The sequence below is a fragment of the Loxodonta africana genome, chromosome 9 (genome assembly GCF_030014295.1).
Source record: "Loxodonta africana isolate mLoxAfr1 chromosome 9, mLoxAfr1.hap2, whole genome shotgun sequence".
NCBI classification, from domain to species: domain Eukaryota; kingdom Metazoa; phylum Chordata; class Mammalia; order Proboscidea; family Elephantidae; genus Loxodonta; species Loxodonta africana.
The window spans coordinates 81,881,577-81,896,810 of NC_087350.1; the positions used below are offsets into that span (position 1 = coordinate 81,881,577).

The 15,234-nt window shown below is 49.3% G+C and overlaps 2 protein-coding genes across 2 annotated transcripts; both read right to left on the reverse strand.

Annotated features, from left to right (window-relative positions):
* Positions 1–4,686: 4,686 nt before the first annotated feature.
* Positions 4,687–5,632, reverse strand: SPAAR (small regulatory polypeptide of amino acid response). Its single transcript, XM_023545327.2, has one exon. The coding sequence runs from the start codon at positions 5,630–5,632 to the stop codon at positions 5,405–5,407; it is 228 nt and encodes a 75-aa protein (XP_023401095.1). The 3' UTR covers positions 4,687–5,404.
* A 6,639-nt stretch (positions 5,633–12,271) lies between these two features.
* Positions 12,272–14,380, reverse strand: HRCT1 (histidine rich carboxyl terminus 1). Its single transcript, XM_064290895.1, has one exon. The coding sequence runs from the start codon at positions 13,447–13,449 to the stop codon at positions 13,087–13,089; it is 363 nt and encodes a 120-aa protein (XP_064146965.1). The 5' UTR covers positions 13,450–14,380; the 3' UTR covers positions 12,272–13,086.
* Positions 14,381–15,234: the final 854 nt, after the last annotated feature.

The following is a 15,234-nucleotide window of genomic DNA, read 5'->3' on the forward strand; positions in this document are numbered from 1 at the left end:
CTATCTTTTCTTGCCTAGGCTAAATCCCCCAGTCCCTGCGGCCAGTATTTAAACCTTCAGCTGGCCTTGCAATGAGGTACATTTTATGCCTTCCAGGCGCCTGGTTGCTACAAAGTAAACATCACAGATATTGCGAAAAGACCCTATGAATGGTGAGGAGACTGGAAATTTCTTTCCCAGGCTAACTAAGAGCAGTATAGAAATTTACTCCCCAGCCTTCTTGGCAGGTGGATAGGCCTCATACTTTACAAATATCATCTGTACCTCCAGAACAGCCTCCTCCCCCATGCCTCCTGAGTCCCTAAATATTGCTAAGTTCTTTCATTGGTCACGTCGCATTACTGACCTTTCAAAGTGTCTTGCCAGTGGTCTGTGCTTGCAATAGGAACAGAATGCATTAGCATGCTGTCTAATTTAGAGTTTGTTTCTTTGTGAATGATAGAAAACTTCAACAGTGACTTACATAAGATAGAAGTTCATTTCTTGTTGATGTAGTAGCCTAGAGGTAGGTATGGTGCCCCCACAGTATCAGTAACCCAGGCACCTCTATCTGTGGTTCCCCCAAGTGTGGTCTCCCTCCCCAAGGCCCCTTTGGGTGCAATATGACTTCTGTAGCTGCAGCCACTGCATTCATGTCCTGGCCAGATGGTAGGAGGAAAGTCAGAGAGCAGTACTTCCCTTTATTTAAGGACATTTCCCAGAAGTTGCACACCACTTCTGTTAGTCGTTTCTAGCTCCAAAAGAGGCTGTGTTGTTGTTATTGTTTTTCTAATAAGGATGTATACTAGCTTCCCAGGGCTGCCCTTACAAAGTACCACAAAATGGGTGGCTTTAAACAACAGAAAATTATTGTCTCATAGCTCCCGAGTCTAGCAGTCCAAATTCAGGGTTTTATTTGCTAAATATGGGACCCCTACTCCCATATTTCTCTGCCCCTCCCAGTCCCCACCTTCCTGCACCTTCTCTGACGGCTCTTCCTCAGGGCCTTCCTTTTGTCAGCCTGCTCCAGTGTGCTGGCCTTGACTACCTTCTGTTCTCAAACTCCCTGCTCTCCTGGGCTGTCTTTCCCACCCTTCAGTTCCACCTCCACTGGGGCTGGCTGATGTCAGAGTCCTCCAGGGATTTTCTCTCTGCTCCTATACTGCAGGGGCCACCTTTCCCCTGCGGTGTCAGCATTCTGCAATGCTACCGTGTCTGTACTTGGAGAGACTGTACCTGCCCAGCTTGACAAGCGAGGCTGCCTCTTTGCTGTCTTCCTCCTCCTTTGTGACATCCTGGCTAGCTGTGGCAAGAAGTGCTTCCCTTGGGAGCTGGCTGGTGTCCAGCTTCATCTCTTATGTCCAGTCAAGCTGAACTTCCCCCACATGTCCTCTGAACCTCCACTCATGCTGTTCCCTCTGCCTGGAACATCCTCCCCCAAATTCTGCTTATTGAAGTCCTCTCTTCAAGTCTGGCTCAAGGGCCACCTCCTCCCAAAGGTTTCTCTGGGTGTCCCCAGATCTCCCGTCCCTGAGCACACAGAGTGGGTAATCTGCAGACTGGTCTTATCGAGGTCCTGACACTGGGACTTCACTGAGTGCTGGGACCTTGTCTGATGACTCCCATGTTCCCAGGGCAGTACCTAGTACATAGTAAGTGCTCAACCAGTGTTCATTGAATAAAGGAGTGAATGACTGAATAAATGAATGAGTGAGTGACTGGATGAATGAGTAAATGCATAGGTCAGTGAAGAAATAAGCAGTGAGTGGCGGGAGGGGTAGTGCATAGACTGGGGGGGTGGATGAGCACGTGAGCCCTGAGAAGGCTTTGAGGTTTGACAAACTGCCCACCCTTCAGGGTGAGGCTGGCTTCCCTGACGTTGCTCTGCATGCACAGTTGTGTGACCCCAGCCTGCAGGCCCTCTTCCACTGAACCAGTGCTCAGCAGAATTTGGGGGAAGATGTTCCAGGCAGAGGGAACAGCATGAGTGGAGGTTCAGAGGACAAGTGGGGGAAGTTCAGCTTGACTGGACATAAGAGATGAAGCTGGACACCAGCCAGCTCCCAAATCTCACTGAAGCTGGGCCTGCAATCCTGAGATCCTGGGATCCTGGGTTGAAGTATCTGCCTCAGACTTGCTAGGTGACCTTGGGAGACCCCCATCCCTGCTCTGGCCCCTGTGTCTTCACCAGTGAGGGAGAGACCCAAGACAACCACGACTGCCCTTAGAACCTGCTAAAGTATGCCTCGACTTGGAGCAGAGGGAGGCTGAGGCCCACTCCCCTCCCAGGTCCTACCCAGCCCTCTGTCTCCATCTGGAGCTCTCATGCCAGGTATTTCTTTGTTTCTGCACGTGCTCACCATCTCTGACTGGTCTGGGCCTCTGAGAATGGAACACCACTGAGTTCCCGTGGAGATGCACCACCCAGGTCCCCCTTCAAGGAAGGATTTGCTTACAGCTGCGGGAAGTGTGGTCAGCAGATAGACGCCATCGGTGAGCTCCTTCAGGACCTGCCTCTGTGACAGAGAGCAGCCTGCCTGTGAGGGGAGAGGGAATGGCTAGAGCTGAGTCAGAGCAAAGGCAGAGGGACATTGAGGCCCAGCCACTGCAGCCCCACGTGGGCCACGCTGACAAGCAGGACACCTCCAGAACACCCGCAAGCGGCTCAGGCTTTATCAGGTTGGCCTCACAGTTTGACTTCTTCCTTGGCCCAATCCTGCTTCCTCCTTATTCCCTCACAGGTGTTGACCCCTAATAAACATCTTGCACCCCAAACTTTACTTTTAGAGAACACAACCTGCAACGGTTGCCTTCACTCAGTCTTCCTGGGCCTCCCTGCAGCCAGTTCCCTTCCACACACATCTATGAAGGCTCTGCTTGGGAGCTCTGGGGTTCCAGAGTGACCCAGACATGGCTCCAGGAGCTCTTGTCCCCAGGATGTGCCCCTCCCCTCCCCATCCTGGCCTCACCCCATCTTCTCTCCATCAAACCAACTCCCTGCTTCTCACCTTCTGCACCCCTCCAGACCCAAACCTCACTCTCTGAGCATCCTGCCTCTGGCAACAGCAGTCTGTCTGGGTACCCTCAGAGGCCAGAGTACCCCTCAGAGTCAGTCCTGCCCTCCCAACAGGAAGGTACTGGGAGAGCTGGACAGAGACACACGGTGTCATGAATTGAATTATGTCTCCCCAAAAATGTGTGTATCAACTTGGTTAGGCCATGATTCTCAGTATTGTGTGGTTGTCCTCCATTTTGTGATTGTAATTTTATGTTGAGAGGATTAGGGTGGGATTGTAACACCACCCTTACTCAGGTCACCTCCTTGACCCAAGCTAAAGGGAGTTTCCCTGAGAGGTGGCCTGTACCACCTTTTATCTTCAAGAGATAAAAGGAAGGGGAAGCAAGAAGAGAGTTGGGGACCTCATACCACCAAAAAAGGAGTGCCGGGAGCAGAGCACTTCCTTTGGACTCGGGGTCCCTGGGTGAAGAAGCTTCTAGTCTGGGGGAATATTGATGAGAAGGCTGACAGAGAGAAAATGTCTTCCTCTGGAGCTGATGCCCTGAATTTGGACTTTTAGCCTACCTTACTATGAGGAAATAAATTTCTCTGTGTTAAAGTCATCCACTTGTGGTATTTCTGTTATGGCAGCACTAGATGACTAACACACACAGGTACAGGTGGCTCATAATTTTGCACACTGCACGCTTCAAACCATACTCTTTGGACATGGCCCAGCAATTATTTTGTGGGCACAGAAACAGATTTTCTATTAATAAAAATGAAAGAATTCTTTGACGTGAAAACAAGAGCTTTGTTACATACTCAGAATGTAACATAACATTTTAACTTATTTGAAATTGTCCTTTAGTTCAAGAGTTTTCTATCATTCTTTAATGATGTAAGTCACTCACATTTCCTAAGAATAGAAGTGACCTGTTAAGATACAGTCTCTTTCGAAATAGGTTTAAAAGTCTTCTTTCTGTCTTTCCTGTTAGTAAAACACCTTCTGCTTTCTGTGACTCTTCATTTCTCTTCTGTTTTCTTTTGTGGTTTTCCAAACCAGACAGCTTCTTGGAAGACCCATAAAAGGGTACACATTTTCACTTATAAAATAAATCACTTGTTCCCAGAAAACAGCTGTACACGGAACACTTTGGTTTCATAATTCCAGGGCTGATTTCAGGCGACTCGCAGCTGGCACGCCTCAGGGTTGGGCTCCACGCAGTTTTCATATGCAAAAGCAAAAAATCCTCAATTAGGGGAGCAGATAAGAACTGGTTTCTAAAAGTGTCCACTTGAGGGCGCTGCTCCTTCTAGTGGAAGTAGAAGCAGTTGTGTAGCCTCCTGGGGTAACCTGGAGGTAACCCTGTAACAATGAGTTCCAGTGAAATTTTAGTGCCCCATATAGATCAGCAGAGCTGGCCCACCACACAATCCAACACCGTGTCTGCTCACTCACTCTTTGGACACATCCTAAGCCCCATCCTGAGGGCAAGATCAGAGCTGACTCCAGTGGCATCAGTAGGGTTGGTGTCACCCAGTGTGGTAACTCATGGTGTTACCCACCTCATGGACCTCCTCCCATACCAGACAATACAGAATCTTTAGCGATGTTGATTATCAATTTTAATCACAGAATAATATGTGATGAACATAGCTATAAATTGCTTAAATGCAATACTTCTTAGATTATATGAATACTAACAACAAAATTGTAAAATCTTTCTACATTGAATTACAACATTATTAGTAACTGAGTGGAAGCCTTTTTTTAATTTTTCTCCTTACTACTTAATTCTTACTTTTTTTATTTTTCTTCTTACTGCTCCTTACTACTTAAGTCTCAAAGAAGGTTTTGGTGTAGGTTTGCAAATACTAATTATCACAATATTATAGGTAAAACACCAGAAAATTTGACCAAATCAGCAACTACAAAAGACACTGGAGCAGGAAGACAACAGCACATGGTTTTAGCCTGTTCAGACTGTAATTGGGTAGTAATGACTGCTCTGACCAGATCGCATTAGAAGGTTCAAAAACTTAGCATAGAGTTTTAACCTTGTAAGTATATTGACACATGTAAGCTGGACTTATGAAAAATATTTTTGTTTTATAGCTAACTACGGGGATTTTTTTATGAAAAATAATAAATTTCTGCTGAAACATTGCACAAAAATTTTATAGACAGTCCTTTTGCTGTCACCCACCCCCTGCAGCCCCCCAGTGATGCCACTGGCTGACTCCCACCTGGTCCCACCTCTTGGGCTAGAGGGCAGCAAGCTGGGATGCAACAAGGAGTTCCCAGGATACAGGAGGGGAAGAAGAGGGATGCAGGACTTGAGGAGTGGGACACCAGGGAAGGCTTCCTGAGGGGTGGGTGAGTCTGGACCACCAGCAGGGTGAATCCTGGGGGATGGTTAGGCCTCACATGAAGGTCCAGAATTCCCGGGCACCAGCTGCCGGCTGGGTATGGCGGCCCGGCCCTGTGAAGAGAGATGCCTCCTGGTGAAATGTAGCCACCGTGAAGCTGGGGCCAGGGCCTCCCTGAGGATCCTGGGTCTTTGGGTCATAGCTGAAGCAGCAGAGGATGCAGGTGATGGCCACAGTGACCACAAACAGCACCGCCACCACCCCAATCACCGCAGTTTCCATGGTTCCACGAGGCAGCTGACCTCTTGAGCAACCTCGGGTGCGTCTCGGAGGCTTAGCTCCCCATCTGAATCTTGGGGGGTCTGGGTGATTGAAGGTCCCTGTGCTCCAAAGCTGCTTTCCCAGTAGTCCTCGCAGAATATGCAGGTCTGAAGCGGTGGGTCGAGCGTGCTCTAGGCTGCTGGGCGCCCCCACGTGGCCCCACTCGGATCTAGGCTGCTTCGTGTATGCTTTCTAAGCCTCAGGCCAGGCTTCCAAGAGCTGTGGTCAACTCAGCTGGCAGCTTCTGGAAGAAGCGCTGTTCGGAAAGTTATGAGCACAAGGCTCTCCGGACACTGAGGAGGTGGGAGGAGGAGGCAGAAGACTGCTCAGAGGGAGCCTTGCCAACCCCAGCCCTCTCGTGAAGCCTACGAATTTCAAGATAGATTGTACGCTCAGAAGAAAGACAAAATACTCCCAGGCCTGTGGATTCAGCATAAGCCCGGGCTCCTCCCCTCAAGGGGCCTTGGGCCAATCCCTGTATCAGCCTTCTGCACTACCTCCCAAGCCCCCAACCATGGACATGCTGCAGAGGAAGGCAAGTGCCACTCTGGGCAGGGTGGGGGGACGGGAGGATAGCTAGTTCCCCACAAGTGCCAAGAGGGCTCCCACCGGGACTGTGTGCGGAAGGGGCGCGTTTCATTTGGCCCCCGTTGGGCATGGAGGAGAGAGAGTCAGTTCAGATAGGGCAGGGCGTGCTCTGAGGCGCTGGGTATCCAAGCCCCTCCAATGACACACTATAGGCTCCTTTGCCCTGAGGTCTTAGGAGAAGCCCTCTTCTGTGCCAGCCACCCACCAGCCCTCCTTATGCCCACTGCTCACATTCAGGTGCTGTTAAGACTTACCCTGGCTACTCCGATGGGCCCCTCCTGCCCCAGGGACCAGACCATGGCAGCTTATCCGTGAGTGCTGCAGCCTTGGCCCTGCTTAGACTTGGCTCCGAGATGTCTGAGCAGCTGTGAGCACTTCCTGAATCCCTTCCTCCAATTGTGAATGAGGACCCAAGACCTGCACAGCTGCGTCCCCCACTGCATTCACCCCACCCCCACACACACCCCTTGTCATCCTGGCCCTGCCCCCTGCTGGATTCTCTACTTGGTGGAATTTGAGGGATGAGCCAGGCCCAGGCCACTGAGTCAATCGCCAGAGGGGTTCTGTCCTGGCCCTCACTGTTCTTTCATACCTACCACCTCCTCAGACCCCCAGCACTTTCAGAAGGGAGACTGGGCTTTTAGCCCTACTTTACAGATACCCTGAGAAGTGAAATAGTGAGCAACAATAATTTCAGGTACTGGACCAAGCCAGACAATATCAGCCCTGTGAAGTGTTATTGTCCCCATTTTGCAGATGAAGTTGATGTTAGTCATAAAGGTTAAATGACCTGCCTGCAGTCCACTGCTAGTTAGAAATGATACCGGTGCACTAGATGGTGCAGGAGGGGCTTCCCTCTCTCCACTCTTAGCTCAGTGCTCTTTCAGGGTACCAGCAGACCTCAGAGATATCACTTCATCCTGTAGTTTTATTGATCTGGTGCAAAGACCCAGAGATCAGAGGACTGGCTCAAGATCCTTTTAAATTTCTCCAAGGCCACCGTGAACTTCTTTTAGCGCCAGTGTGAAAACACTGCCTACTGACAGAATGGGAGGGCAAATGTTTGGAGCAAATGAGGTCATGCCCTATCAGCTCTCTTTCCTTTTTCTAAGATGATCGGACTATCTGGACCCTGGGATCCTCCTCCATGTGGGCAGAGGAGGATCATGGAGCACACAGAGGGTGGTGACAGGAAGCTAGACACCTTGGGTTATTTTTCTGACCAGCCTTTGTATTAACTGGGGCAACCAGAAGCAGAGAGGAAACATGATGAACTGATCTGTGGTGCTTGAGGCTTCAGATTGAATTACCAAAATCAACTACAGTAAGTCCCTGAGTTAAGAATGTCTGACTTACAGAAAACTAGTACTTGCCCTTTAATGTTACATGAATTTGCCTCACTTTGAAACAATTGAACCAACCCCTACTTGCAACAAAAGTCTTCATCACAATCACCTTCACTTGCTGCAAGTGGAAGTTTTAAATCATTGAAAAGGCTTCAAAACTTTTCTTGCACTAAAAGCTAAATAAGAACTATGCCTTAGTTATCTAGTGCTGCTATAACAGAAATACCACAAGTGGATGGCTTTAACAAAGAGAAATTTATTCCCTCACAGTACAGGAGACTAGAAGTCTGAATTCAGGGCACCAGCTCCAGGAGAATGCTTTCTCTCTGTGTCAGCTCTGGAGGAAGGTCCTTGTCATCAATCTTCCCCTGGTCTAGGAGCTTCTCAGCACAGGGATCCCAGGTCCAAAGGACGCACTCTCCGGGCTCTTCTTGCTTGGTGATAATGAGGTCCCTGTCTCTCTGCCTGATTCTCTCTTTTATATCTCAAAAGAGATTGACTGAAGATACAATCTAATCTTGCAGATTGAGTCCTGCCTCATTAATATAACTGCATCTAATCCTTCCTCGTTAACATCATAGAGGTAAGATTTACAGCACATAGGAAAATCATATCAGATTACAAAATGGTGGACAGTCACACAATACTGGGAATCATGGCCTAGCCAAGGTGACATACATTTTGGGGGGGACAAAATTCAATACATAACAAAACTTATGCACCTGTTCCAATTTACCTACAAACTGGAGGCTCAGGAATGGATCTTGTTCATAACCCAGGGACTGCCTATAGTTAATTCAAAGGGTACCAGGGAAACTGTGTTTCAGTTTTGGTTCTTTGTTCCTTTGACTTCTTGTTAGCCTGTAATTTGAGAGGATATGTGGTTGTAGGCTACTTGTGGTAGATGTGAGTTGTTGAACATTTTTTAACTTGAATAAAAGATAATTACACCATCCTCTTAGTTTTTGCCTTGTGTAGGTTTCCTTTTCTGTTCCTGATATTTGGGGGAAATCCTTTAGCCTTCTTTGATTCACCTGTAAAATAGGTGTGAGCTAAAGAGTTTACAGTTATCAAGGATTTCGTTTTACTTAGATCCACAATCAACGCCTATGGAAACAGCAGTCAGGAAATCAAATGACGTATTGATTGGGCAAATCAGCTGCAAGAGATGTCTTTAGTGTTAAGTGTTAAAAAGCATAGACATCACTTTGAGGACTAAGGTGCCCCTGACCCAAGCCATGGTGTTTTCAATCGCCTCATACCATGCAAACACTGGACAATGAATAAGGAAGACCAAAGAAGAATTGGTGCATTTGAATTATGGTGTTGGCAAAGAATATTGACTAACCTGTGGGCTGCCAGAAGGATGAACAAATCTGTCTTGGAAGAAGTACAGCCAGAATGCTCCCTGGAGTCAAGGATGGTGAGATTTTGTCTTGTGTACTTTGGACATGTTATCAGGAGGGACCGTCCCTGGAGAAGGACATCATGCTTGGTGAAGTAGAGGGTCAGCAAAAAAGAGGAAGAGCCTCAATGAGATGGATTGACACAGTGGCTGCAACAATAGGCTTGAACATAGCAATGATTGTGAGGATGGCACAGGACAAGGCAGTGTCTCATTTTGTTGTACACAGGGTCTCTGTGAGTCATAACCAACAGGACAGCACCTAACTACACAGAGTTTAACTTTACCTAAAGACTTTGGTCTTTGTCCTTGGTTCCTGAGAGATAACCTCTAAAATCTTGGAATTTCCCCAGCAATTCAAATGTCTTACATGAGGACTTCAGACTACACTTGAAAGTTTATGATTCATGTTGGGTGCGACTGACAGTGCCAGAAAGATCCACCACCATTATCATCAACCATTATATCAACCTCTTGATATCAACCTTGTGATAGCAACCTCATAATACCAATCGACCTCAGGGGAGAGGCGCTGGAGTTTGAGTTACGTAAAGGACTTCCAATAAAAGCTCTGGACATTGAACCTCCATTAGCTTCCTGGTTGGTAAAAGACATTTATTCTTGGGAGAATGACACACCCTTTTTGAGACAGGGAAGCTTCACATTGGGGACCCACCCAGACCTTGCCCTATGTGTCTGTCTTTCATGCTGGCCTTGATTTCTAGCCTTTATTTGAAAACAAAACTATAATCATAAATATAGCACTTTCCTAAGTTCTGTGAGTCATTCCAGTGAATTATCAAATCCGAGAGAGTAGTGGGAGCCAGCAGGTCAAAAGTGAGGGTGTCATGGGAACCCCCAGGCTTGTGGCTGGAGTCTGAAGCTTGGGCAGACTTGGCAGTGTGGAGGAATGTACCTCCTTTAAATTGTGACATCTGACCTAGCTCCAGTGCTTAAGGTCAGAGGAAGAACTAACTGTATGTACAGCTGAACTGAATAGAATTGCACTGGACTGGACTGATTACAAATAGATTTGATATCCTTATAATAGGTATTCTGGTACAGCCAGTGCCATCGAGTATTTGAATGGAGGCCATATAGCATGAGATGAGCCTGGGTTATTTAGTAAGGACAAGCATAGTCTGGTTTGAAGAATCTTAGGGGTCTCCATGGACTTCACAATGACAATCTGTAATGTGGAAATAATCAACATGAAATTTCAAGCTCAGGGCAAAAAGAGCAAATACTGATACAGGCAAATAAAGTTTACATACCGCCTCTGTGGTGCATAATCTCCTCCCAGCTCAGTATACTCCCCTCTGCCAACCATCCCCAAAACAACCCACTTTCTGTGATCAGTGGCAGCAGCATTATCAGAAGAGTTGAGAAAAGCAAAACAACTATGGACTTTTCCTGAAATTTAGAGGTGTTTGCCCTTAAGGGTTTGTTTTTTTTTTGTATTTTCTCTTCTTCCTATGACTTTCGTCATGCTATTATATACAGAACCTGCCCATGAGTCCCAGTGGAATAGGGCTCCCAAAGATATCTGTCACTTAGATATCATGTGTCTCCTCCTAGCACCCATCATCATCAACTGGTCAGGGAAACGGCTTCATCACATACACTTCAGTTATTATATTAACAAGGGAGGAGAAGATGGCAGAAATTCTAAAACAAAGAGGATGAAAGTTCTTCCAGAGCCTCCAAGCCACTGTTAGCAAATGCAGGGGCTGAGATAGGGCTCTGCAGAGACTGAAGGAGGGGAGGTCCAGGCCTGCTGACTACACCCCTCCACTGGTTAAATGTTTCCCACTTTTCAGAACTCCTGGACGCTGGGGCCTGAGGTGGGAACACAAGCACCCTCAGTGAGACCCTGGGAGTCAAAGGCCCTATTTCCTGATCCTTGCAGTGCTGTAATTGATGTCTCTCAAACTCTATAACTTCTGGCAGTGATTATTCCCATCACATTTCCTTTTCCAGGGAGCATGAGGCTCTGAGAATCTTTCCTGACCCCCTTCTCAAGTACTGTCGTGTGTGCTGGTCCTGCCCTAGGGGGACGGGAACCCTCTGCAAGTTCTCAGATCTATGAGGGCAGGACCCCTTACACTCTGCCATCAATCTCTGGGGAAGGAGATAGGGTGTGGTCAGTGCTTCAACAGAAATACCGAAAAAATAACAATAATAGGTCAGGAACTCATAGGAGGGAACAATGGATTCTTCTTAGGCAAAGGCCCAGAGAGGGAAAGCTGCAGGGTGTTTTCTAGGGCCAATGACTGGTACAGTGTGGGTAAGACAAAAAGCACAATGGGGTAGTCCAATGAGGCAGGCAGAAACCAGATAGGGGCCTTGAATGGCAGATCAAGGGGCATAAACTTTATCCCAAAAGGGCAGTGAGGGTTTGGAGCACATCCTTCAGGCTTCAGTGTAAAGATGCTTCAGAAAAGAGCAGGGCCAGGTGAGGAGGCCCAGAGGAGGCTTTGACAGGAATCCAGGCTAGGGGATGAGGCCTGAGCTGGGGCTGAACACAGGAATGGAGAAGAGGAGGCAGATTTGGAGGACACTGCAGAGGTAAAATCAACAATGTGTGGCGACCTATGGTCCATTTTCCCAACCAGAAATCCAGTGTGGCCATAAATGTGACTTTGCCTCCCTGTCCCCTTCACTCCTCCCCAGCCCTCACAGAGAATCCGCTGGGAAATGGAAAGGAAACAGGACGTTCTGTTCCAGTGAGTCACCAGGCCACTGATTTGCAGGCTTGTTCCCCCTCCCCACAGCCTTTCTGGGCCCCAGACTGAAGGCCTCAGAACAAGACTTCCTTCCACACTGTGGAATCCCACCAGCCATTCGTGGAGCATTTGGTAGCACGTCTCTGGGCTTTGGCAAGAAGGAGTCTGTTATCAATCCCATTTTAGGGAAGGAAACTGAGACCCAGAGGAGGCAAGTAGTCTGCAAGATCACTCAGCAAGTTACACAGGGAGCTACCCCAACACCACACCCTCCAGTTGAAAGAACTCCCCCCCCTCACCCCCACCTCACTACCATCCCCACTGCCTCACACTGGCGTCAGCAGCTGCTGGCTAGAGATGCAAGGCCTAGAGAAGAAACCCTGACCCAGTTACCAAGGAAACACTGAATTCAAGGCAGCCCTTGGTTTTTTTTTTTTTCCTTGGGGCAGGGCAGGTCCCAGGGCTCAGTCAGCCTTGCAGTTGGGCTGGAAAGAACAGGTGGGTAGAACCATGGGCAGTCAGCCTAAGTGGCCTCCTCCCTCTTCTCTCCAATCCCCTAGATGGCCCAGACGGCCAGAGCCCTGCTACGTTGCAGAGAGCCAGCCCTGTGCAGGGCTACAGGCGAACCCTGAATCCACTCAGAGCTCAGGCTGGGCATCTGCTCACTAGGCTTTGTTGGGCCTTGTCCACAGAGCCCTGCAGTGCCCACCCAGTTCTCCCCACTTGGCAGCCAGTCCCCGGGCCCTCCCTTCCCATCAGAGAGAGAGGCCCAGGGTAGAGCAGACACAGGCCTGGTGGCTCCTGAGTTCCCGCCCACTTGTGTAGCAATCAAGAGCCTCTTCACAAAAGCTTCTTCGTGATTTTTATTTTCTTGTATTAAGGCACCAATGAATTGGCTGTGTACTGCCTTCTTCAAACAGAAAAGACATTCCTAGGGACCCTCCCAGCTACCCCTACTGGCCAGAGGCCTGAAGCTACCCAAGCACTTTGAAGAGAGCACTTTCAGTCCACGAGTGTCCATATACACTGGTGCACTAAACGGGTTCTGCCGTGGCACCCTTGTTACTTCTGGTGCCCACTGGGAGTTACAGTCACAGAGCGTCCATCCCAAAGGACCACTCCTGCTCCCCTCCCCCACTCCGTAATCCTCCAGTGTCCACAGCACTACCCTGGCTTCCTCAGTCCTCTGCCTCCATAGTACACTGGGACACAGTATAAGAATGAAGCCTGAGCAGGACTCAGCTCACAGTACCCGGCATTCACCACAGAGAGACGTTCTTCTAAACTGAAAGGTCTGGGTCTACTTGTCCTGGTGACAGCAGGGCAGGTGGCGACAGCTACCCACAGGCATCAGCGGCGGCCTCGATGAGGGTGGTGGTGGTGGTGGAGGTGGTGGGGAGGGTGGTGCAGGTGGTGGTGGTGGTGGTGGTGGAGGCCAGCATGGAGCATAGGAGACACATGGCCAGGATGATGGGGATGGTGAAGGCGTCCCCTGTGGCCCCAGCCCCGGCCCCGGAAGAGCCAAGGCCCAGCCCACAAGACTCGGTTTCCTCCTGCAGCTGGACGGTTCCTCTCCACATCTCGATCCTGCTGACCATGGTACAGACAGGTGGCCAGCAGCAGCAGCAATAGCAGAACAGCCACAGCAGTGCCCACAATCAAGCCCACAAGGGTTGGGCTCCCCAGGAGGCCTAGCATCTGGATGCTGGACATTCCGTCTCTGCTCGGTAGCTCCTTGCTGCTTCCTCCCTTTCAGCAGCCTCCCTCCTCAGTTTGGTTCAGTCACTGATCGTTGTTGTCTCAGCTCCTGCAGGCTGGACAGCAGCCAGGGAATGTGGGTGCAGCCTGTTTGGGCTGGAGCTGCTGGCCAAGGACTGAGCCAAGCGGCTGTTAACTCTGGGGAGGCCAGCAGGGAGGAGAGGCAGAGGCTGAGGTACTGTCAGGCTGGGTGTCGTCGGGAGAAGAGCCCCGTGTCTAGAGATAAAATGTCTGGGCCCCACGAGCCCTGCCGCCTGGCTGAGGGACCAGCCTCTCTGGGTGACAGTTCCCTCCTCTTTTTTTTTTTTTTTTAATATAATTTTTATTGTGCTTTAAGTGAAAGTTTACAAATCAAGTCAGTCTCTCACATAAAAACTTATGTGCACCTTGCTACGTACTCCCAATTACTCTCCCCCTAATAAGACAGCCTGCTCTCCCTCCACTCTCTCTTTTCATGTCCATTTCACCAGCTTCTAACCCCCTCCACCCTCTCATCTCCCCTCCAGGCAGGAGATGCCAACACAGTCTCAAGTGTTCACCCGATCCAAGAAACTCACTCCTCACCAGCATCCCTCTCCAACTCATTGTCCAGTCCAATCCATGCCTGAAGAGTTGGCTTCGGGAATGGTTCCCGTCCTGGGCCAACAGAAGGTCTGGGGGCCATGACCACCAGGGTCCTTCCAGTCTCAGTCAGATCATTAAGTCTGGTCTTTTTATGACAATTTGGGTTCTGCATCCCACTGCTCTCCTGCTCCCTCAAGGGTTCTCTGTTGTGTTCCCTGTCAGGGCAGTCATTGGTTGTAGCTGGGCACCATCTAGTTCTGGTCTCAGGATGACGCAGTCTCTGGTTCATGTGGCCCTTTCTGTCTCTTGGGCTCGTAATTACCTTGTGTCCTTGGTGTTCTTCATTCTCCTTTGATCCAGGTGGGTTGAGACTAATTGATGCATCTTAGATGGCTGCTTGCTAGCGTTTAAGACCCCACACGCCACTCTTCAAAGTGGGATGCAGAATCCCTCCTCTTTTAGAGACAGGATAGCACAGCAATTAAGAGCATGGATCCTGGAACCACATGATCACCAGCTCTGTGACTGCGCACAAGTTACGTAACTTCTCTGCCTTAATTTCCCCATCTGTAAAGTGGCTAATCATAGTACTCACCTCACAGGGTTTTATGAGGATTAAGCAAGTTAATGTATATAAAGTACTTAAACCAGTTTCTGGTAAATGTTTGCCATCGATAATTTGCAATGGAGTTTGGGCTAGGTGACTGGGGAAACCTTGCCATCTAAGAATCTGTGGTTCTGTATCCCTCAGCCCACAAAGTCCTCCAGGACTAAGAGTCAGGTTCTGACAAGCGAATTGCCCTGCACTTCAGGAGCCCGGCAAGGTACCACAGGCAGATTTCCTTTATCCAGGGAGCCAGAACAACCGCCTCTAAGTCCTCTGTCCTGCTGGCCTGGAAGGCAAGCGGGGCTGGGAGTCAGCCCACGGTGTGGAGGGAGGCAGCTAGGAGGCCACTGAGTTGAGGCTGCATAGCTCAGAGGCCAGGCCCCAGTCCCAGCCTCCTGGTTTCCAGTTCAACAGTCTCAACTAGTCATAAATAGCAGCTCCTTGCTCCTTCTCCCATCTCGTGAAGCAGCTGTGACCTGCCATTCCCGCCTAGTGGAGAAATTCCAGAAAACCAGAGTGGGCAGGACCTGACAGTCACTGACTCCTCTTCCTCCTCCTGGTTCCGAGCC